Source organism: Rhincodon typus, chromosome 17 (genome assembly GCF_021869965.1).
Source record: "Rhincodon typus isolate 14 chromosome 17, sRhiTyp1.1, whole genome shotgun sequence".
Lineage (NCBI taxonomy): Eukaryota > Metazoa > Chordata > Chondrichthyes > Orectolobiformes > Rhincodontidae > Rhincodon > Rhincodon typus.
In genome coordinates, this window is record NC_063348.1 from 25,466,408 (window position 1) to 25,490,317 (window position 23,910).

Below are 23,910 nucleotides of genomic sequence, written 5' to 3' on the forward strand. Positions count from 1 at the left end.
CCGTCAGCCTTCCTGCTCCTCTGATGCTGCTCGGCCTGCTGTGTTCATCCAGCTCTACACCTTGTTATCTCAGATTCTCCAGCATCTGCAGTTCCTACTATCTCATGTTCTGGGGACTCGGGTTTGAATCCCACTATGGCAGAGAGGGAAACTAGTTAATGATCCCAGTCCAATATGACTTCTTCAGAAGAACTGGACTTGGAATGTTATGTATGTTTCTCTCTCCACAGATGCTACCAGACCTGCTGAGTTTCTCCAACATTCTCTGTTTTTGTCCTATGTTTATGTAACTAGATATAAACCAGAATTGGTGAAAAATTGAAGCAGTTCAATTGCAGGGTATTGGAGGTATACAAAAATTGAAGGAAAAATATTATTTTCTCACCTTTATCTCAAGATATGTTGTTCTCACCTTCCTATAGAAAAAGAAATCTTGTGATTGCAACAGTTCTTGTGTTTTAGGTTCAAAACATTGCATGTTCCTTCAATTTGTGAGTTAAATATCTTAACAAGAGATCAACATTGTTTGAAAACAAGCATTCACTATAATGAATGGTGGTTGTTAAGACTCAAATTCATTGATGCATCCACAGTCTTGAAACACTTAGCTTGCCTAATGATAAGTGCCAACATTGTGCATTCACTCTGTAACCTTAACAGCTTCCTGGCACATTAGTTGTAAGTTAAAACTAAAGCACAGATTGTAAAATAAACAACCCGTCCTCAGTGCACGCATCGCATCAGGTCCAAGCATAGCACATATAAATGATGGAAATTAGTTCCATTCAGTCAGTAAGTATTACAATGTTGACTTTTTTTTTCCCTGCATTTAAATGACAGGAAGAATAGCTTTGGAACCATGTTGTTCAAGGCCTATTTCATAACACAGTTAGTGAGTGGAAAGGACAAGAGTTCCCAGCGGTGTTGACTAAGAATTTGGATGAAACAATGCTACATTGTGCTAATCTGATTAGCAGATAGACAAACGGGGCAGGAATAGTAAGGAGCTGTGGCAATGCTTGAGAGAACTGAGACTGCGTTTTACATTTGTTTGCATTAGGTTGATAAATTGGCACATTTGTTACTATATTATAAACGGTTTTGTCACCTGTCAAATGTGAAGTGATGCAGAGGAGGACAAAAAAAACTTTGTCAACATGTGGGAAGTTCTCCTATTTTTCTTGTCAGCCTTGATGGAAATTTTACAAATATAATTTAACTGGCATTTCAGCACTGGAGCATGACTTTAATAAGGCAGCCTGAATCAATAATTTAAAAAAAATTAAAATAAAGTGGGCAGCTTACATTGATTTACATTGAACTATCCAGTCTATCAAGTAAAATGTACTTTTAAAAGCAATCAAGTAAAAAAAAACAAAAAATGAGCATTGTGTCACTTTCAAAATATGAGGAGTTCCAGAAAGGTTTCTTATCTTGAATATTATCCATCACAGCATTTGAAATAATACTTTTCTGTTGCACAAATGGCTCTTTATTTTCCTCTGTCAATTTTAGACGTGGATAATTATCTAAGGAATCTTATGTTTTGAAAATATAAAATTATTTAAATTATTATCTAAAAATGTAAAGTGGTGTTGGTTGTGTATATTCTAATACATTTAAAGACTCCAGGAAGTATTTTAAGTTATCTTTGTTGACCTGTGTTGGTACTAAAATCTCGAATTCAATTTGAAGTTGATGCAGTACTGAATCTTGAACTTTGAGTTTCTGTATTGACCACTCCCATGCCATTGCATGAAAATGTGTTGAGGACTTTTTTTTAATTTGATTTTATTGAAGAATTAAACAACAAAATAAATATCTCAGTTGGTTGAGGAGGCTCAGCAATACATTTTAAGTTTTTCTGTTAGCCGATACTAAAGTACAGTTCTAATTTTTAAAAATTAACTTTCCAAAGTATAAAATTTGTTGTTTGTAACTGAACTTCAATGTTACATGCAAGAATTTATAATTTCTGTTGGTGATACATGGCTTGTTCAAGCTATTAATTTTGGAAATTTAAGTTTCTGTTCCAATATAAAGATTATGCTTTAAATTTGCAACAACTTTATTAGAAGACATAAATCGTAATTTCTCATGGATTTTCACCTTAATAATCCCTTTGTTAGACAGTGTGCAAAACATCCTAGATTATACTTCAAAATGATCCATTCAGCTATTTTAAAGATTGAGTGAAAGGTATTTAGTTTCAGTTGTTTTTCCTCAGTCCTTACTTCAATCACTTCAATTCATTGAGCACCAGTTTCCCTTTCCGTAATTATATTGCCATACATCAGCCAAGTTGGTGAAAATACACTTCTATATAAAACGTAGAAGAGTACAGCACAGGAACAGGCCCTTCAGCCTGTGATGTTGTGCTGAACATAACGCCAAATTGAACTAATCCCTTCTGCCTGCTCTTTGTCCATATCCCTCCATTCCTTGCTTATTCATGTGCCTATCTAAAAGCCCCTTAAACGCCCCTGTGGTATCTGCCTTCATCAGTGTGTTCCAGGCACCTACCATTCTCTATGTAAAACAAAATCACCATCTTACCTTAAATGCATGCCCGCTGGTGTCAGACATTTCAACTCGAGGAATAATATTCCGACCATCAACCCTATCTACGCCTCTCATAATTTTATAAACTTCAATCAGATCTCCCCTCAGCCTCTGCTGCTCCACAGAAAACAACCCTAGTTTGTCCAGCGTCTCCTTATAGCTCATACCTTCTAATCCAGGCATCATCCTGGTAAATCTCTTCTGCACCCTCTCCAAAGCCTCCACATCCTTCCTGTACTGTGGCGAACAGAACTTAATGCCTAACCAAAGTCTTATAAAGCTGCAACATGTCATCCTGACTCTTGTACTCCTTTATCACCCTATCTACTTCAGTGGCCACTCTCAGGGAGCTATGGACTAGGACGCCAAGATCGCTCTGTACATCAATGCTGTTAAGGGTCGTGCCATTAATTGTATAATTTCCCTTAACATTTGACCTCCCGAAGTGCAACACCTCACACATTTGCCCTGATTAAATTCCATTTCCCATTTCTCATCCCATGTCTGCAACTGATCAATATTCTACTGTATCCTTTGACAAACTTCTACACTGTCCACAATTCTTCCTTTGTGTTGTCCACAGACTTACTAACCCACCCATCTACGTTTTCATCCAAGTTATTTATATAAACCATAAACAACAGAGCTCCCAGTATGAATCCCTATGGAACACTACGAGTCACTGAGTACCCTCTATAGGGTAACAATTGATTGGAACTTAAATGACGTCTGGATAGGAATCCATTTTTCCCAGGTAAGTTAAAGATAAAGTTTATTTGGATACCTTAGTTGAATGATAGGAATAATTGCCTTATTACAAATGAACGATTGTATTCATAATTAAGTCACTTGACATAAAAGGCAGACTGACATAGTTCCAACTCATTGAATAATGGGTGGGTGGTGAGATTATTGATTCACACGGACGATTTCAATTTATGTTAAGCGCCTGATGAAGCTGAATCATCACAAGTTAATGCTGAACAGAGGCTAAATATTCACCGAGAAGCGAAGGGGTAAGTTTGGTGACCTAATTTCACATGCTGCTCTTGTTCCTTTTCTTGTACCCACCTAAGGAGACCCTTTGTCAGGAGCTTGGGAACAATTTGCCGACCCTTTCTGTTACCTAGAGAAATTGAGTATCAGTGGCAGGTTGTGACTTGAATTCATGCTGTGCATCATTTCTGAAGTACATATTCACACAAAAATATTCCATGAAAGGCACTAGCCTTTTAATAACTTTTGTAAAAGTAATATTGAAGAGTTCATACAAATGCATCAGTATGTTATTACAATCATTTAACAGGAAGAGGTATAAATGAAAGAAATAATTTACATGGAAATTGGAAGCATGTTTATATAGCTATCAAGTATTTAGTGTTGAGAGAAAAGCAATTTAGTGTCGAGTTTTGTTATGCCTTTTGTATTACTTTTAAGAGTGTTAGAATATGTCTTTTTAAGAAAAATAAGTCTGAAGTGCTGTTAATTAAAAGGTTTTAAACTGTTAGCAATGTCTAAAGTCTAATAGTCTAGTACCTTCTTGAACCTTTTTGACCTTGATTAAAAACTATGGTGAAGAGTAGAGTTTTGCTCTTTGGCTCCATTTAAATTTCTAACTATCAGGAAAGAGTATTGTGTAATTTTTGTATCATCAATACATCTCCTAAACAGGACAGTTAGATTTCCAGCCAGTCAGGAGCCAAGCAATATAAACACAATTTTGACAAGCTTGAAAGTGAGCTTCTTTTACTAGTCTTTGATTCGAAATTGCAGTCTAAATGTCTCCTGCAACCAAGACAGGTAGCCTTTTATTTTGCTTGTATGATTAAAACATTTGCGCTGCGTCTGACATTTTTCTGATTATGCATAGCCATTTGTTTTCTCAGGAAACCTGTAGTAATCCCTTCATATGAGATCATATAACTCATCAATGTAACCTTAAAACAAACCACCGTTTCCATGTCAAATTCCATTGGTGGAAATATATAGAGAGGTAGAATGCACAGAGGCTGTGATTTAATTTCTGAGTTCAGATTATAAATAAAATCTTCTTTTTCCTGGTTTCATCACATTGGAAATCCACAACTGGGTTGCTTTATTTTTGTGATGATCACTAAGCTATATGCCACTGCTTTTGCTTGGAATGTTCAATCTCTTAACACTGTCTTAAAATTACTCTTTTTTTTCTGGTTGTTGTCTACATAAATAATGTTTAGAACTATGTGCTTTTAAAATATATCTATATTTTACTGTATTGCACATTTTAACCAGTACTGTATGGTTCAATTGGAGAAAACCCATGATAAATTGCAGCCATATCCTAGTAGTAGTGATAGATTATCTAATCATTTCATTGATGTTCATGTGGCTTGTTGAGCATTTATTGGCTGCTTTGTTTTCCAACATTGCAACGGTGACTGCATTTTGTATCAGAATTTTGTTGGCTCTGAAAATGGTTTGGTACATTCTGAGATCTTGAAAGATGCTTTTTAGTTGCCTATTTGCTCATTTTCACAATGAAAGCATGCTTTGAGAAATGGCACTTTTAAAACCAGTTAATAATAATAAAGGTGGGTGAATTATCACTGTTTCACATCGGAGTGAGTCCATTGCATTACCATCAAGTGTTCTTGTGTTTTGCAATTTTTCAAAATCCCCTCAATGCCTCCAGCTAGCTAATAGAGCATTCAACTGAAAAAATGTTGCCAGAAAAAGTCACTTTAATCTTTTTCCAATGAAATAAATAATTGTCAAGATGAAAGAATGCTAGACATGGGTATGGAGAATGTATGTTCAAGCTGATGTGTGAAATGTCCAGGCACAAAAGTATTACAGGTTTAAAATAGGTAGTTTACTCCTGATAAAACGTTTTGGGCAAATGTTATTTTTTGAAACGATACATTCAAACAAAACATTTTGGCAGTTGAGCTTCATTTATGAAAGGAATCTCAGTACGTTAAGAAAACAAGATAGATCACCGATTTCAATCTGACAAAATTACAAACTGTTGAATAAGCCTTGGCAAAGTATATCAAAAACTGTGGCCTGAATGTTATCAAAAATTGTCAATAAATGTTAATTTTTGGAATTTCATGCAGGGTTTCTCCCTGAGAGTTCTACTGAGTTACCTCTCTCAGTTCTCCATGACTCACCAAATTAAAGATGCACCATATCTCTTTCATGCTGCCCTTGTGCTTTCTTGCTGACAAACAAGTTGTAAAGCCCTCAAACAGTTGTTACTGATAACTTTCATTGGACAGCATGAAAAGTAAAGAAAGAACATACAAAAAAAACTGCATTTGCCTCTGGGACTAAACTAGGGCTGCTTGCCTTTTGAGCAACAACAAATTTACAGTCAATGAATATTCACTTCACCCAATTCAGATCTATTGGAACAAAAACAGAAAATGCTGGACAAGCTCAGCAGGTCTGACAGCATCTGGGAAGAAAGCAGAGTTAACAATTCAAGTGACTTTTCATCAGAACTATTGAAACTGTCCAACAAAGTCCTAATAGGCTTGTTGTGCATTTTGTTGTACTGTTCCATTATGATGATGGTGGTGTCCCTCCTGTGAAGACTGCAACTACTGTCCCTGCTTTTCAGAGTCCATCACATTCCCTCTTTGTTTGCTTCAGTTTTGTAGGGCACACCATGCAAGGATTATATGGCGCACTCAGTCTGGACGGTACCGCAAGGACATCCTCCTCCCCTCCACAATATCCTGAGACCAATCCAAGCATCAGGACCTTATCTTCAGGAGGCATGTTGTCTGCTTCACAGTGGCCCTAATAAAGAATGGGCAGCATTGTGTCTACTCTTAGTGTCAGTCTGTGACACAGATGCTGCCAGACCTGCTGAGCTTTTCTAGCAACTTTGTTTTTGTTCCTGATTTACAGCATCCGCAATTCTTTTGGTTTTTATTAGAGCTATTTGCACCATGGTTTCTGAGGTTGGTTTTTCTGGCCCAGTAGCCATCCTTGTAAAAGGCATCCACCCTTCAAATGAAGCAGTTCTCAATAATCCAGGTATCATGACGGTTCCCAGAGTACCTGGCACAGACATCCAAGATGTAGTAGCGGTGATCACAGATGACTAGCACTTTGACCAAATGGAGCCCTTTTCTATTGATGAAGTCAGTCGTATTTGACATGGTGCTCCCAACAGGATATGTGTACAGTGTATAGTGCCCCGCACCTGGGAGGAGCCAGCCATATTAGCAAAGCCTTTAGCCCAGGCTGCAGGAATGACTTCATCACAGGGGAAGTGAAATGAGGCAATATGATCTTGCAAATATTGCAGCTTGACAATCTTGATACATTTGTGAGTTGAGGCCTAAGATCTCACACAGCCCCAGTGGAACCTTGCTCTTCACAAGCATTATCAATGAATTGGGTGTAGGGACCAAATGTGCTAGTTCCACAATTGGTGATGACACTAGATTCCTCCATTTTGAATACCACTTAGAGGTAGCATTGAGGATGGCAAGGGAACAGAATGTACTCCAGAATGGGGGCTTCAGTGTCCGTGACTTCAGGTGTGGCTTGGCAGCGCCACTACTGACCAAGCTAACTGAGTCCAAGAGGAGACAACTGCTAGACTGAGTCTGCAGCATGTGGTGAGGGAATTGTCAAGAGCGAAAAATATACTTGACCTCATCCTCATCAAGCTACCAGTTGCAGATGTGTCTGTCCATGACAGTATCAGTAATAGTGACCACTGCACAGTGCTTGTGGAGATGAAACCCATCTTAACATTTCAGACGCCCTCTATTGTGTTGTGTGGCCGTACCACTGTGCTACATGGGACAGATATCAAACAGATCTATGAATTCAAGATAGCAACCCTTGAGGCATTGTGAGCCATCAGTAGCAGCAGATTTAGATTTAAATGTGATCTCATGTAACCTCAAGGTCCAGTAGATCCCCAAATGCACCATTATCATCAGGCCAGGGGATCACCTGTGGTTCAATAAGAGTGCAGGTAGACAAGTCAGGACCAGCACCAGGCATACCAAAATATGAGGTGTCCATTGTGTCAACAACATGGGCAACTTGCATGCCCGACTGCATAAGCAGCAAGTGTTACACAGAGCTAAGCAATTTAACAACCAAATTATCAGATCTGAGCTATGCACTCCTGCCACATCCAGTCATGAATCTGGTGGATAAGTGAACAATTCACTGGAGATGGAGGTTCCTCAAATATCCCATCATCAATGATTGGAGAGCCCAGCACATCAGTGCAAAAGACACATTTACATAATCTCCAGCCAGAAGGGCTGAGCGAAGGATCTATCTTGGCCTCTTCCTCAGCTCCACAGCATTACAGATACCCGTCTTCAGCCAATTCAATTCACTCCACGTGATCTCAAGAAACAGTTGGAGACACTAGATACTGCAAAGTCTTTGGATCCTGACATAATTCCAGCAATAATGCTGAAGACTTATGTTCCAGAACTTACCACACCTCTAGCCAAGCTGTTTCAATGCACCTATGGCCTAGCATCTGTCTGGCAATATGGAAAATTGCCCAGGTTTGTCCTGAACATTCAAGTAACAAACTCAACCCAGTCAATTACTATTGTATCATGATTCTCTCGATAATTAATAAAGTGATGGAAGGGATTATCAACAGTGCTATCAAGCAGCACTTGCTGAGCAATAATTTTCTCAAGGCTCCGTCAGGGCCACTCATCTCCTGACCTTATTAGCCTTCGTTCAAACATGAATAAAAGAGCTGAATTCTGTAGGGGAGGTGAAATTGACTTTCCTTAATAGTAGTAGCAGTGTGTACCATCTACAACATGCACTGCAGAAATTCCCCAAGGCTCCTTACTTAGTACCTTCCAAACCCATGACCACCACCTTCTAGAAGGATAACGGCAGCAGTTACATTGGAACACCACCACATGCAAGTTCCTCTCTAAGCCAGACTTGGAAATATATCACTGTTCCTTCAGTGTTGCTGGATCAAAATCCTGAATCTCCCGCTCTAACAGCATTGTGGGTATACCACATGGACTTCAGAGCTACAAGAAGGCTTTTCACTGGCACCTTCTCAACAACAGTTGCTGAAGGGCAATAAACGTTGGCTCAGCCAGCAATGCCCACATTCCCAAATGAATTAAAAAAGTTCGGACGGCAGGATTGTTCTGTGAGGACAGATTGAGGATACTGTGCGCGAAAGGTTAGAGGAAGGAGAGATGATCTAGTTGAAGCATAAAAATGCTTATAGGGCTCCACAGAATAGATGCAGGAAAGATGTTTCACCTGGGTGGGGAAATTTTTGGAATTCTGTAGGTTCTGAAATCTCTTTAGTATATTCAAAACAAATGCATTGATTTCTAAATGTTAAAGACATTAAAAAAAAGGGTACTGTTGGAAAATGGCATTGAGTAAAAGTTGTGTCTTTATCTAGCTGAATAGTTAAGTAGATTTGAGCAGCCAAATGGACTACTCCTGCTCCTGTTTCATACATTCCTAAAAGTTGGAAGCTGGGGGAGAAGATTAAAAAAGGAATATCTGGGAAATGGTAGAAGGGAAAAGTAATTAAATGACAAAACTAAAGGAAGCTGCAAAGCAAAAAAGAGATAATGCAGAGGTAAGTGAAGATGCAAAAGATGCGTCAAGCGGAGTTGTAAATGGTTATAGCCAAATTAACTATTATTAATAATTTTCTGTTAATTGTAGAATGTGCAGCTGCTGTTTCAAACATTTGGGAGCAAAGATTATGATCTGGAATTATTGGAACTCCAGTTTCAAGTCTTGAAGACTGTGTATATCTATCAGGTCTTTTTAATCTATTTACTTAGGTAATAAATGTTTAAAGGCAACCCTGGAATTAATGTTTATTCTGCCTTTACAACAGGTGCTGAAGAGGTCTTGCTGCTTGCCAGAAGAACCGACCTACGACGTATCTCCTTAGACATGCCAGATTTCACAGATATTATTCTTCAGCTTGATGATATTCGACATACAATAGCAATAGACTACGATCCAGTGGAGGGATATATTTACTGGACGGATGATGAAGTTAGAGCTATTCGTCGTGCATTACTGGATGGCTCAGGGGCCCAGACATTGGTAACTACAGAAATTAACCATCCAGATGGAATAGCTGTTGATTGGATAGCAAGAAATCTTTACTGGACTGATACAGGAACTGACCGCATTGAAGTGACCAGACTTAATGGAACCTCTAGAAAAATACTGATAGCAGAAGGTCTTGATGAACCGCGAGCTATTGTCCTTAATCCAGTGACTGGGTAGGTGTGCAAAGGTTTTTGGTGTAAACACAATTTAAATATTACATCAGAATAAAAACAAAATAAGTGCTTTTTTGTGTGCAGTGTTTTAAAGTATACAAGTATAAAATTGTTTTGCTGTTTTTGAATGCCATCTATTGAGAAGTTGATCCATTGACAAAAATGCGTCATCAGAATGCCTGGATCATTATTGAGGATGAGAAATGGTGAATGAGAAACATAGTATGAGACACAGAGCGGCAGAAACAGAGGGGCAGAAACATTGGGGTGCAAAGAGAGGATGAGAAACAGTGGGGCAGAAACTGAGCGTGAGAAACAGAGGGGCAGGAACAAATGATGAGAAACAGTGGATGAGAAACAGAGGGGCAGAGACAGAGAATTTGAAACAGTGAGGTAGAATCAGATGATGAGAATCAGAGAATATGAAACAGAAAGGTAGAAACAAATGTGATTTGTGTTGTTGCTTTTAGTTTGCCTCAAAAAAAAGAATTAATTTTATCAATATTCTTGCAGCTACATGTACTGGACAGATTGGGGTGAAAATCCGAAGATGGAACGTGCAAACCTGGATGGCTCTGACCGAATAATTTTAGTAAATACCTCTCTGGGTTGGCCCAATGGCTTGGCATTGGACTATGCTGAAGGCAAACTTTACTGGGGTGATGCCAAAACAGACAAAATTGAAGTAAGTTTTGAAAGGAAACTTGAGCTGATAATCAGATACAGTTGGAATAAACTAACACGAGGTGTTTGGTATACATTTGGAGCCTTGAATGAAGCAGCGGTGTGCAATATTGTATTTAATGCCAGGAACAACTTTTCATTCAGTTGACAGGGCATTCGGGGTTAATATCAGCATTAAAAATGAGCTGCAGAGGTAGGGGCACAAACTCCACAGGTGAAAATGGTACCAATACAGGAAGTGATGATGTCTTAATAACATAAGAAAAACCACACTCTAAATGTAATTTAAACTGTTAAATTAATTGGTATTTAAAACATTTTGTTGAGGACAATTATCCTACCTTTTCCTTGTATTGTTTTTAGGATTATATAATTTACACAATTCAAATTTGAGCTAGCACAGTGATTGTAACATTGCTGTTCTGGTAGAATATCAATTGTGATGTTGTCTTTTTCATATATCTTCATTCAAAGTTGTTTCATTCTAATTACTGGATACTTCTTCGATACTTCAGTGCAAAAATACCTTGCACATTAATTAAACTGTAAAGCCTAGCAACATAACACTAGGGGAATGGAAAATAATCATTTGATTCACTTTGCACGTTTACATCTGTTTCAGAATATAATCTCACCACCCTTGATTGTTTTCTACCTCACATTCTTATCATTATAGTCTTTACTAAATGAAGCATTTGATCTAATTCCTTTATGAAAACTGTGTGTGCAGTTCTTAAATTATTTGGTTTTGGAATTTAAGCATTGCTGACAAATCATCATTTCTTGCTCAAACCTAGTTGCTCTTGAGAAAGTGATAATGAGTCATCTATTTAATTTGTTGAATCAACATAGTGTAGTAAGGAGGAAGTTCCAGGATTCTAACACAGTGACAGTAAAGGCATGGTGAAATAATACCAAGTCAAGCACCTCATTTGGCTTTTCTCACTTCAGCAATCTTTGCTGTCAGTTTTAGAGATTTATCTACCCTAAGTTGAAAGTCTTTCTACCGGTCAATATAGTATACCACTATTCTGTTTAATACATCTCCTGCTTATAGTTCCATATTTCCATGCTATTTTGTGTGTATTCTCAAAATTATACCTTTCACTTAATGGCCAATTTACCAAATACATAGCTATGGAGTACGATACGTATTTATTTCTTACATGGACAACATCAAAAATGAAGAAACTATTAAAGTTAAGCTTGTGGAAACTGGAGTTTAAGGTTAAATTTTACTTTCCTATTTTAAAGAAAACTATCTTTCCAGATTCACATTATATTTCTCCTTCTGCTATTCTAAAGATCTGAGGAGAGTATTATGTGGAATTTAATATTGAAAAATGTATGATAATCCATACTATCTGAACATTGTAGTTAGGATAAATACATACCTATTCGGGAGTCTCAGCATTTGTTACATTATCTTTCTACTGCCTTGTATGAGGCCATTGAGACAAAAAAGAAATTTAACGCGACATAACTTGATCATGAAATAAGAAGACACAATCAAAATGCTCTTTCTAATATGTTGATAGAGTGCTAACAAAATTGTGACTGTGAAATCATGTTGATTGAAGGCAAATCTTTATCTTAAGTTTTATGCCTCAACTGGAAAATATCTTAATGGGAATGTTGATCAATGTAAACACACAGCAAAGAGTAGAAATACTCAGTGAAACCCACCCACCCCCAACCCAGCATACCAGCATGTTGCACAGCTGGCATAATTGGGCACCACACAATTAAAAAATATTTTTATGGTCTTGTGGTACTTTTGCCCTCTAGAACTAAATCATGTGGCATACTTAACTTCTTAAAATTCTACATGCATTTCATCCATGTAATTTAATTTGGGAGGGAGGGAGGAATGTTGACAGCTGTAGTGAGTTGTATAGGTTTTCATCTTTGTAACTGCACTGGTGGCACTTCCTTCGAATGTTACTTGACAAATTGTTTCAATATATATTTTAATATATTAAAGCTGTTGGAAGAATTCGCTATGAATTGAAGATTTAAATGTAGGGCTATATAGCAGGCATGAGTATGTGTTAAATTTCATGCAGCAAAACCAGCAATTATTTCTCTGCTGGCAGAATGCTTTGCATCTGTGCTGTTCAGTTGTAGCACAAAGAAGCCAGTCACTTCATTAAAATCTTGCATTCTGAAGAAGCCATTTGGCACAGCTTGTCAAACCTTTCGTGACACCAGACTATATAGGGCTTTCCTTAAAGCTTTGGCACCCTGTGGTAACATTGTTTGCAACTAAAAAAAACCTTTGAATTGGCAGAGACTGAAAAAAAATGTGATAAATGAAGGTATATTAAAATTTTACATGCTTTGAGTAAACTGAATGATTTACAAGTTGAGCAAAATAGAATTTGTATGCAAATAGATACTTTATAGCAGATTTGGATTTGTTTTACATGGATTAAGGTACAGAAGCAGGGATAAAGAAAATGTTTTTGTGTCATAACTGACTCTGCATAGCTCATTACTAGCAAAATTTTTTTTCCCTTCTAATAAGTTTCATTGCTGCATAATAATAATGCAAGGAGTAGACAAAGGGAAAGTGTACAGCATCATGTAATGTCTCCATTTTGTTCATATTGTACTTGCATCATCTGCAACCTTTAAGAAAAGGAAACAAAAGCTTCAGCTGTCTTGGAGATAACTAATGAGTTATCTTGTGTTGTAAGAAGCATAGGTATTAGCCACTGCTGGAATGATTCCTGTGCAGGCTACCTTGTTTAAAGTCCGTTCACCCGGAACATTTCAGGCGATCAGGTCAAAGCCAACAAAGACAAGGCAGATTTGTAGAAAACAATAGCTCAATTAGCCACTGCAAATGAATTTACTCAGGAATTAACTAGAGTTGGTGAGTGTTATTCATCATTCTCTGGAACTGTATTTCCACCTCAAAACGCACATCAGGTCTTTGTCCATTGGAAATAAATTTCTCAGATTGAATGAATAGTCAAGTCTCTGGTTAGATTCATGGCCTTCACTAAGGTAATTCATTTTGACCAAGAAGACAGCAGCAAGACTGGTAAGGGAGTAGCTAATCAACCAGAGTTCTATCTGCATTTGAAGATTATCCACTGCTGGGCAAATGTATATGAATTTCAAGTGTAGGTAGAGTTGAATTTAGTGATGTGCTTCTCTAATGGGTGGTATACCAAGACTTAGTTGCCTGGGCCTACATTTACAGTTTGTCATTTCGAAAGGGAAGCAGAGAGATATTGTGGCGTCTGCCTTAGAGTCAATGCTGTCAATAGAAGTGGGATAAAGTGAGAAAACTGATAGAAAAGTTCACCATCTACAAGACACAATTCAGGAGTGTGATGGAATACTCTCATTTGCCTCGATGGTGCAGCTGCAGGAACGCTAAAGAAACACTATGCCATCCTAGTTAAAGCAGCCGAGTTGAATCAACATTGGTCTTCTCTATACTGGGGAGGCAAAACGCAGACTTTGCAAGATACCTACATTTTGTTCATAATGATGACTCAAAGCTTCCAGTTGCCTGCCACTTGAACACACCACTGTGTTCACACACTAATATATTCTGTCTAGACTCCATCATTCCATGTTTTCTCCCAACCCCACAGCCATTCCTATCATGACATGGGTTGCTTTCAGCACAACCTACCCATTCTCTCCTACTCTCAGCTCTAATTATCACTTAATGAACTTCTCCACTGTCCTGGCTTACAATCAATGATATCCTCAATTGCTTACCCTTTACCCTTTTCATAGCTCTTTCTGGACTCCTTCTCTACCTGTATGCTCACCTCCCCCTCCCACCCGCAACAACTTTTTCCTAACTGCAACCTGTTCTGATGAACAGTCACCGGACTTGAAACGTTAACTCTGCTTATCACACATGCTGCCAGCCCTGCTGAGCTTTGTCAGCAATTAATTTTTTTGTTTCAGATTTCCAGCATCCGCAGTTCTTTGTTTTTTATTGCTTAGATCAACACCCCATTTACATGGTTAGCTATTCACTCCCTCCACTACCAACACAGCAGCAGCAGAGTGTACTATCTACAAGATACAGAAGCAGCTCACCAAGGTTTTTTTCATTGCCCCTTCCAAACTCTCAACCTCTACCACCTAAAAGGACAAGCGTAGCAGATACATGAGAACACCATCACCTAAAAGCTCCTCACACACCATCTTGGAGTTATATCACTGTTCCTTCATTGTTACTGGGTCAAAATCCTGGAACTCCCTTCCTCAGCATTGCGGGTCTAGCAATGCCAGGTGTACTGCAGCTACGACCTTCTTGGGAGCAATTAATATTAGGCAATAACTGTTGATTTTTCCAGTGACCCCTCCCATCCCATAAATTTAAAAAAAGGGTATGTAAATCTCATATCAGTTGTCCATCTAGCTGTGTTCTTTACAGCCATGTTTCCAGCATGATCTTGTGATGTATTTATTAATGGTTAACTTCATAGAATCTCATGAATAGATGGCATTTTGCAATCTCCTTTTGCTGTTCCAACAATGTCTTTGGCAGTTCATGGCAGGGAGTTGTAAACTCCAATAACTGGAGAGGGTGTGTCAGATGGGTTGTTAAAAAATCTCAAATCTGAACTCAAACCTGCCCACTTGCACTTTGAACAGGAGTTTTGATATTGACTTTGAGGCCGAGGAGAAGCTAACCCAGGATTGTTGCACCTGGCACAGCTGAATAAGAAGTGGTGTTTCCTCATTGAAAACCAAGTGTAAATCAGTGACACAGAGGGAAAACATGATGGGGGAGTCCCAAGTCACCAAATCATCCAAAATTCAATCATACGAGACATCTTGACTTACTTGCAATAGGACCTTCTGAGTGCAGATCAACTTTAACCACCTACGCACCAACAAGAACCTTATCAAACACCCCTGAAGATGACATGGCCATCTTCACTTCAAAAAGCAAACAAGAACAGAAGGGGATGATCAAACTTCACCCAAGAGGTGCATTTTTCATTTAAGTATTTTAACATGACTGAGTTGCTCAGATTTTACCTTCCATTTTAAACTTTAGTCACCATCTCAGTATGACTCTTTGATCTCCTCCCTCATCTCCACCTTCCAGCTGTTACCAGGTGGGCTAGCACCTCAGGACAACAGTAAAATGTTCAAATAAGCCAAATTCACGTTATTGTTAAGTGATTTGCACTGGAGCCCCATTATTTGTTTCTTGGTCTTAAAGTTTGATGAATGGTTTGCTGCACAATGGATTCCTGTTCTTAGACATGCTCACCACCTTGTTTTCTGCTTTAATGTAGTACTGGCTGCTACCTGAGAAGAATGATGCTTGCTTAATTTAAGTTATAATACATCGATACTGAAATAGGAAAAGTACAAATGTTAAACATAAATATTAGGGAGCATGTTTCAGCTTTAAATGAAAATATAAACTACTGTGGTTTTCTGTTGGTCTAAAATTGATTTGAAAGAGTTAATTAGGACAGTTAGTTCTTTAATTTTGCTAGTCTACCTTTGACCTCCTAAGGTTTTATGAGCATTATTCTCTTTCTCCTGGAAGTTATGAAGCAGTCTGTCATTGTCAGTCTTCTAGATCTTTCTGTCCCAATCCTGGTGTTGGCCGTCTTCCTTAGACAGGAGTCGTGAGAAGAAAGTTTGTTTCAAAAGCCAAGTAAATATTGGGGTGACATCAAACAGGGGTTCAACAACCATTGAATCCTGTATAGAAAAGGGTTATCTCTTTTGTCAGTCTTCAAGAGACTTGTTTTTTGTAATAGCAGTTTCCATTTCTCAAGAACTTTATATTTAGATGTGCAAAAAGAAAACATAAACACCCTTTATAACAAACTCTGCAAGACTGAAAAGAGGAATCCTGTTTATGAAAAGGCTATGCTGAAGTATCTATCCGTTTTATATAGATGACCTTGTATATGAGGATAATGGGTCAGAAAAATTGTGTAAATTGTGGTAAAATTTCTTTTACATGAGTGATCATCTATATTTTGTGCAATAAGGTAACTTTTCTAAATGATTTACATTTTTGATTTGAAATTTTATTGGCACAGTAACACCATTCTTGCTATTAATGGTGAGGTGGGGTGGGGTGGTGGAGGGGCAGTTTGGAAACCTTAAATTGCTGCTGAGCTGTTTTCCTTTGACTTTGCAATTCTGGATGAGCTGCCATTCTGGGTGTATAATTATAAATAGAGCAATAGCTATGTTGCACTGTATGAAGCTCTCTGCAGTTAATTTTCCTCTGTGTAAGTTACTTGCTTGTGTACACTCTGGACGGAAACCTTATGTTGACTTGGTGGACGGAAAGGCAAAAACAAACATTTTGAAGCTTTTTTTCAGAATCATAAGGAAATGCAGCACTCTGATTAAATTGCTACACAACATTATCAAAAGGAAAATGATCTGATTAAAGCATGTTTGCTTATGGATTTGGACAGACATCTGACTTTTAACACCCTGTGTTTAAGAGCTTTAAATAATATTCTTCAATGGTTGTTTGCATTGAACAAAACTATTAGTAAACCAACCAAGTCACACTAAGTCAAACATTCATGATTAAAAATACTTCAAGTACCATGTTACGTTGTTGCAATATTGGAGAAGTTTATTTTAAACATTAAAAGTGCTGACAAATCTGCTTTTTTTTCCCACCCCCTACACCATCCTTTCTTCACAAAATAGCAGTTTCTGTTTAACTGTCTTTTCTGAGGATGACGTTAGTAATGCACTTTTTTTTTTCTTTTTGGGCTTTTGTTGAATCTAAATGACATTAGTACTCAATCATGGTTGCAGAATGAGGCTCGTCTTTCAGGGTTTTTGATTGACCGGCATGGTTCTGTGGGAAAGGAAGCTGTCTTTTTCTTGACGGGAGGTGACCCTCACCTTCTACTCTAACAATAAAGACATAATGGGGACCTGATTGGGATGTATGAGAATCCCCAAAGTCTGCCACACATTCCTTTTAACAGAAGTGTCTCACACTCGAACTTCCATTTGACAATCTTTCACCATTCCTTTCATAGATGCACTGCAAAGCCACTGAAATGTATTGATTTTATTCAAAATCTAACAAATTAAGTTAAAATCTTGGACAAGTAAAGACAATTAAGGTTAATATTTTTCTTACCGATTTTTTTCCCAATAAATTACCTGAATAAACGTGATTGAAAATACTGGTGAATATAATTATTGATAGTACACACATATGTGTTTTTGCTATATGTCTTTATAGTGTTCAGTGTCAAAGATAAAATAAACATCAGGTTTGTTGATTGAAAGGACTTGAATATGCCTTGTGGCATTTGGAATGTGCCTATTCACTGCCCGAATGACTATAAATGGAAGACTTTGAGTCATGTAGCTCTCCTCTCAGGCTCCCTGTGTAGCTACCCTTGTGCCTCTGAAAGCTGAATTCTGAAAAGAACCTTGTTCCTTCTGGCAAACTAAATTATTCCTGGAACATCTTTTCTTCTTTCAATCTTGAGAAAGGACTATGGCCATAAATTTCTTTCCAAGCTGTGCACCGCCTTATTTCCGAGTTTGTAGGATGATCCTTGTACCAATAGCCGCATGACGAAATAACCAGAGATGCATTTCTGTGTAACCTAATGTACAAAAAGATAAGTACGGGATAACTTCAGCATTCTCCAAGCTTTACATTGAAACTTTGTTTCTAGTCTGCTTCCAAAGGTAGTATCTTTTATCTTTCCTACCATATCTTGGAAATCAGGCTAAATTGTTGGCACTTGATTCTTGAAGTGTTTTAAAAATAACCATGTATGTGTGTTGCTTTTTGTCGAGGGTCTTTTTTCTTTAAATCCTCGGTTGCTTTCTGACAATTATCAATGCAGTTTTAAGTTTTTAAATGGAGATGTCCTTTGAGGTCAATATTCTTTTAATCCTACAGTAGAATGTTGTCACAATCTAAACAGATGTTAAAAGGAAAGATAAAGTTTATTAGGTGTGAGTAATACTTGAAACACTCGAAGTGAAATCCACCCCACCCTCCCTGTAATGTGAAAGAAGTTTGTACTTGTATATCAGGTTGAATCTCATAAAATAATAAATAACGTATAATAATTGTCACCACTGTTGACTTCAAATCAATGCTGCATATCGAACCTTACCAATAAAGTTGTTGTGATTATTTTGCATATTTTAAACGGTGACCTGGAAAGGAAAGAGGGTTCTGTCCAAAATATGATGGTCCTGGTAATAATGTTGTCATCGTAATTTCTAAAATATATTTGTTGCCAGCATTGAGCCTGTTGTCTGTAACACAGCCTATATTGCACCATCAATGATCTAGCTCCTCCCATGTGTAGTTTCATTACTCCGAATACATTTTTGACAGCATTAATTTTTTAAAAAATGACAAAGAATATGGTGGAAACTTCAAACATAATCAATGTTTTAATATATCAAGTACATCGTATGGACTTTACTTGACTTTTTCATGTATTTACACTAGTTCTGTTGTAGAATTTCCCGACCTACTATTGTTTATTCTTTTATTTAAAATATCTCAAGATGTCTGTCAATAATTGATGTGCAGATTATTTTTGTGTGAGGCTTTAGTGCATATTTAATTGAATAAAATTTGCTTTGGCAGTGATAAATTAAAGTTAGCATCTGAAATCCATCTACAATACATTTACATGACAACACCAGCAAAAAAAATTCTTGCATAGAAAAAAAAACTTTTATTTTACATTTTAGTCAAAGTTATCAGCCTAAAGCTGTGAAGGGAATTGCAGCAGTGATGTAATTTTTATCCATGTGATGAACAAGCTAAACGGATAGTTGACTTATCAGATATGTAAGAATCCTTTGTTGTGGTGACATCGGACTTATTTTTACAATGGTTAGCCTGCACAAGTCGGGGTAATTTGGCATGGCCAATCCACCTAACCTGCACGTCTTTGGAAAGGAGGAGGAAACTCACGCAGACACAGGGAGAAAGTACAAAATCCTCACAGGCAGTCGCCCAAGGCTAGAATCGAACTTGGGCCCCTGGCGCTGTGAGGCAACAGAGCTAACCATTATGCCATTGTGCCACCCCTTGTAAGTCATGTTTGCATAACTTCTGGTTTGTACAATGTAATTTATACATCATCTTGTAATACAGAATTTTACTGGTGATGAGAAATAAATTGGATCATGCCACTATGTAATGAATTGGAGCGCCAGTGTAGTGTATGGCAGGGTGTCTGTTTATTTCTACAATCCCCAACAAAATGAGATTAAATTGAACTTGCCTTGTCCCTCCAACACAACCACCAACAGAACAGGGATGGCTAGGAGAAGAAATAAATTTATAAAAATATGAAATGTTACCCCAGACCATTGACAATGTGCCTATTTATTGTTCAACTACAGCAGGTTTGAAGTTAGCGCAGAGCAGTGATTGTAATATTTAAGTGAGACCTCAGTTCCTCCAGTTTAGGAAGCTATTTGAATTTAACAGCTGGGAAATCTGACAGCTGAAGGAAGGCAATTGCTGCCTGATAGAACAGGAGTGCTCTGTCAGTATTAGAAATAAATGTCCCTTTAAGGGCCAACTAGAACAGTTCCAGAGTTGCTTGGAAGCAGGTGATGCTCATAGGACCAGAGGACATAATCTCAGAAAAAGGGGCCATGCGTTTAAGGCAGAATTCCTTCTCTGAGAGTGGGGAATGTGGGGAATTCTTTACCACAGAGGACTGTTGAGGCTGAGTTGTTAACTATACTCAAGGCTGGCATATATTTTCAGAAGTAAGGGAATCAAGGGTTATTGGGAAAAGGCAGGAAAGTGGATTTAAGGATTACCAGATCAACTATGACATTAAAATGGTGAATAAGATTCAGTTGTTTGGATGGCCTACTTCTGTTCCTGTGTTGTATGGTTTTATGGTCTTATTTCTTCGTTTATGAAGTTTCATTGTGTTTTCAATTCAACTTAACTTCGACTTTTGGTTTTAATCTTTCATTTCATAAATTTTTTGTTGTGATGTTCTTGGTTACGCATATTGTCCATGTTCTCGGCATATTGCATGTTTTTTATATTGTTTCACGGGATATGAGCTTCGCTGGCGAGCTTACGCTTGCTGCCCATCTCTCGTCGTCCTTGAATGATGTGTACTTTCAGAAATTTGCTATCTGTGCATATGCATTTCCACAGTTCCTTCCTTAAGTACTGATAAACGGACGTTTCTACATCTCATGACCATAGTATGCTATGGTACAGAGGAAAGTCCACTTGGGATATGTAGGGTTGGGAAATTACTTTTGGCTTGTGCAGTGATCCACTTAGTTGGGATCAATTTGTGCTTTGTTCAACAGTTCGTGTTGAAATTTTATAAAGGGAAATCCCTGTTTACCTTTACTCAATTTGCCCTCTGTTGACATTTGAACTAGCTTTGTTGACTAAAGCTCATTGCTTGTATTGAGTGGGAGTAACCAGTTCATGGATCAAGTGTGTGTTGTGTATATATACATGTAGACATAGTCACAGTATTACATTAAAAATGTTTCCTAAGACCATATTTCTTGTTTGAACTGCTTGCTGGTTTGGTTACTGTGTACTCATGACCTCTCTATTCTAACTTACTTTAGTAGTGAGACAAATGTTAAAATAAGTTCCTGAGGAGATGGAGACCGCAGGAATAGCAAAATATGCTTTGTGGAAGAAGTACAAGAGTGTTATTGATTAGTTGAAATAAAGGTAATTACCAGAAAAAGAGCTATAGGGAGGAATAAAAACAGGCATGCTGGAGGTAACATGTAGGTCAGGTAGCATTTGTGGAGAGAGAAACAGAGCATGTTTCAAGTCAGTGAACCCTTGTCAAAACTAAGTCAGTTGTTTTTATTCACATTGCATTGCATTTCATTTTAAAATAAGTCATTTCAGAATATTTTTATGGTTTACTAATATTAAATTTTTCATGTATTTGCCTAAACCAAACTGGGTAGAAGCTTTGAGGTTGATGTTCTTGACTATTTAATATAATACTTTGTCTTGTAAAACATGATCATAAAGCAAATAAGATCCTGCACTGGCACGTTTTCATTGATACTGATCAGAAACAAACTCCTGTCAGTCTGTAATGTAATAGCAATTTGCTGAAAATATCCTCTGTTGAGAAAATTGCTTGCCATGCCTGTTGGCAAAGTTTAATTACTGAAATAATTTAATAACCTAGTGTTTGCTTGAAGAATTCAGAAGTTAAGCTGAATATTCTAATCTAAATGCATTAATTGGTATTTCAATATTCTAAATTTTCAATTTTTCTAATATTTATAAGCCTTGCTCCATTTATACCAGCATACTCAAATAAAAATAGAAAAAGCACAAAGGATAAATCAAGTCAATTTATTTGAAAATGAAAGAATGATTTTAGATAAGGGTTCCATTATCTTTTAGATATTGCAAAATGTATGGAGAGCCAGCATTTTCTATCACTATTTCACACTTGCAATGATTGACTCTTTTTCTGTCTTTCTCTACAAAGCCAGCTTGCTTTTGACCAAGGAATGGCACTGAAGAAACAAGTAAAAGAAAATCTAGGATATTTAGCACTTGGCTGGGAATGTGTATCAAGATTTTGCTCATCTTCAGGATCTAAAGACAAATGTTAGAAAAAAGTTTGAATGGTTCATAAAGTAATCAAAACCCAAAAATCTTGTTACAACGTCTAGATTTCATGTGAACAGACTGTTATTGTGTAATATAAGTAAACCTTACTTTATTATAAATTTCTCACTTGTCTTAAATAAGAGACCGACACTCCATCGTCATTGGCTTGAAAAGAGAAAAAGCTGAAATCTGAAGAGAATCAGCTTGTTAATTAACAATTCTTTCTCCTGGCAAAGTTTCACAATTTTTTGCTGTATGGATTCAACTGATTCCTTTTGTTTGACACAACCACCAATGGTTAAAAATACAATCAGACATTTGTTACTGTCACAGTAATGAGCACTGTGATTTAATTCCAAGTAAATTGTGAAAGCCACATATGACAGCAACTATGCACTGAATCTAATAAAAGCAAACTACTACGGATGCTGGAAATCTGAAACAAACAAAAAGTGCTGGAGAAACTCAGCAGGTCTGGCAGATTCTGTGGAGAGAGAAACAGAGTTAATGTTTTAGCCCAGTAAGACTTCTTCAGAATGGTGTTTGTTACCATACCAGAAATAGACTGTCATTTTTGTTGAATTTCATACGGGAGTTCTCTTCACAAGCCCTATTGGGTTATATTCCCAAACTTGCCTCATTGCAGTGCTCTTATGGCACCCTGTTCATCATATTGTCCCACTTGTGACAGGCTGAGGTACTGGTCGTTGCTGGAACCTCCTAAGATTCCTGGCACTGATACCATTTTTATAATCCAGCTGTGCACCTGGTCAAGTACTAGCAGCCCACAGCTGCCCTTTTCTTTGCCCAAACAGAAGGTTGTTGGCTTCCCACTTTGCCATTGTGGTCCTAGAGGTCCTGTTGGACAGGAAGGGCATGAGTTGCTGCCCATGGAGCAAGCTCTGAGATGTTGTTGGCTGATGGAGATCCAGTGGTACAAGCAGCAAGTTGGAGTTGCTAGGTTATTACTCTGACTTCCATGCAGGGAATTGTTGCCATCTTTATCTATCTGGCAGGTGGGAGAATGGGAAACTGCATATTAATGAGGTGAGATGAAGTAATAATGAGGATGTTATTGCATGCTAACACATGCAGATAGGCTGCTCGCTGCTCACTGGTGAGAGTGTTTCACTGCTCAATACTTTGTTGGAACATGGGACTTGTAGCTATCGAAATTGAGAAGCTCCACACTGGTCACCTTTGCTGATTTTCCAAACTTTCTCACCATGGCCCATATCATTCAGGAGCAGGGAGGATTCTGTCCCTTTTTTTTAACAAACGTTAATTATAAGAAAATGACCAGACATCTTGACTTCTTAACAAAGAAGATATTTAGTTTTACTCATTGACCTTGTTCGACTATGGAACAATTTCTTCGATTTTTCTGTTTGAACAGGTCCAGTTACAACAAGTTATTGTGCAGCGTAAATTATTTCAACAATTTGCTGAGAGCCACAAATCCTAGTTTCACGAAAGACTTAGAACTACTTATTGTAGAGCAGGCTGGATAGGCTGGGACATTTTTCCTTGGAGCGTAGGAGGCTGAGGGGTGACCTTATAGAGGTTTATAAAATCATGAGTGGCATAGATAAGATGAACAGACAAGGTCTTTTCCTCAGGGTAGGGGAGTCCAAAACTAGAGGGCATAGATTTAAGGTGGGAGGGAAATGATTTAAAAAGGACCTTAAGAGGAACTTTTTCACACAGAGGGTGGTGTGTACATGGAATGAGCTGCCAGAGGAAGTGGTAGAGTTGAACACAATTACAACATTTGAAAGATGTTTG

At 37.7% G+C, this 23,910-nt stretch overlaps 1 protein-coding gene across 2 annotated transcripts in view; it reads left to right on the top strand.

Annotated features, from left to right (window-relative positions):
• The window catches only part of lrp5 (low density lipoprotein receptor-related protein 5), a 181,108-nt gene that overhangs the window by 86,656 nt on the left and 70,542 nt on the right, over positions 1 to 23,910 (top strand). For both annotated transcript variants that reach the window (XM_048606985.1, XM_048606986.1), the window contains 2 exons: positions 9,431 to 9,827; positions 10,341 to 10,512. In XM_048606985.1, coding sequence (XP_048462942.1) covers positions 9,431 to 9,827; positions 10,341 to 10,512 — 569 coding nt within the window. The remainder of the gene's footprint in view (positions 1 to 9,430; positions 9,828 to 10,340; positions 10,513 to 23,910) is intronic.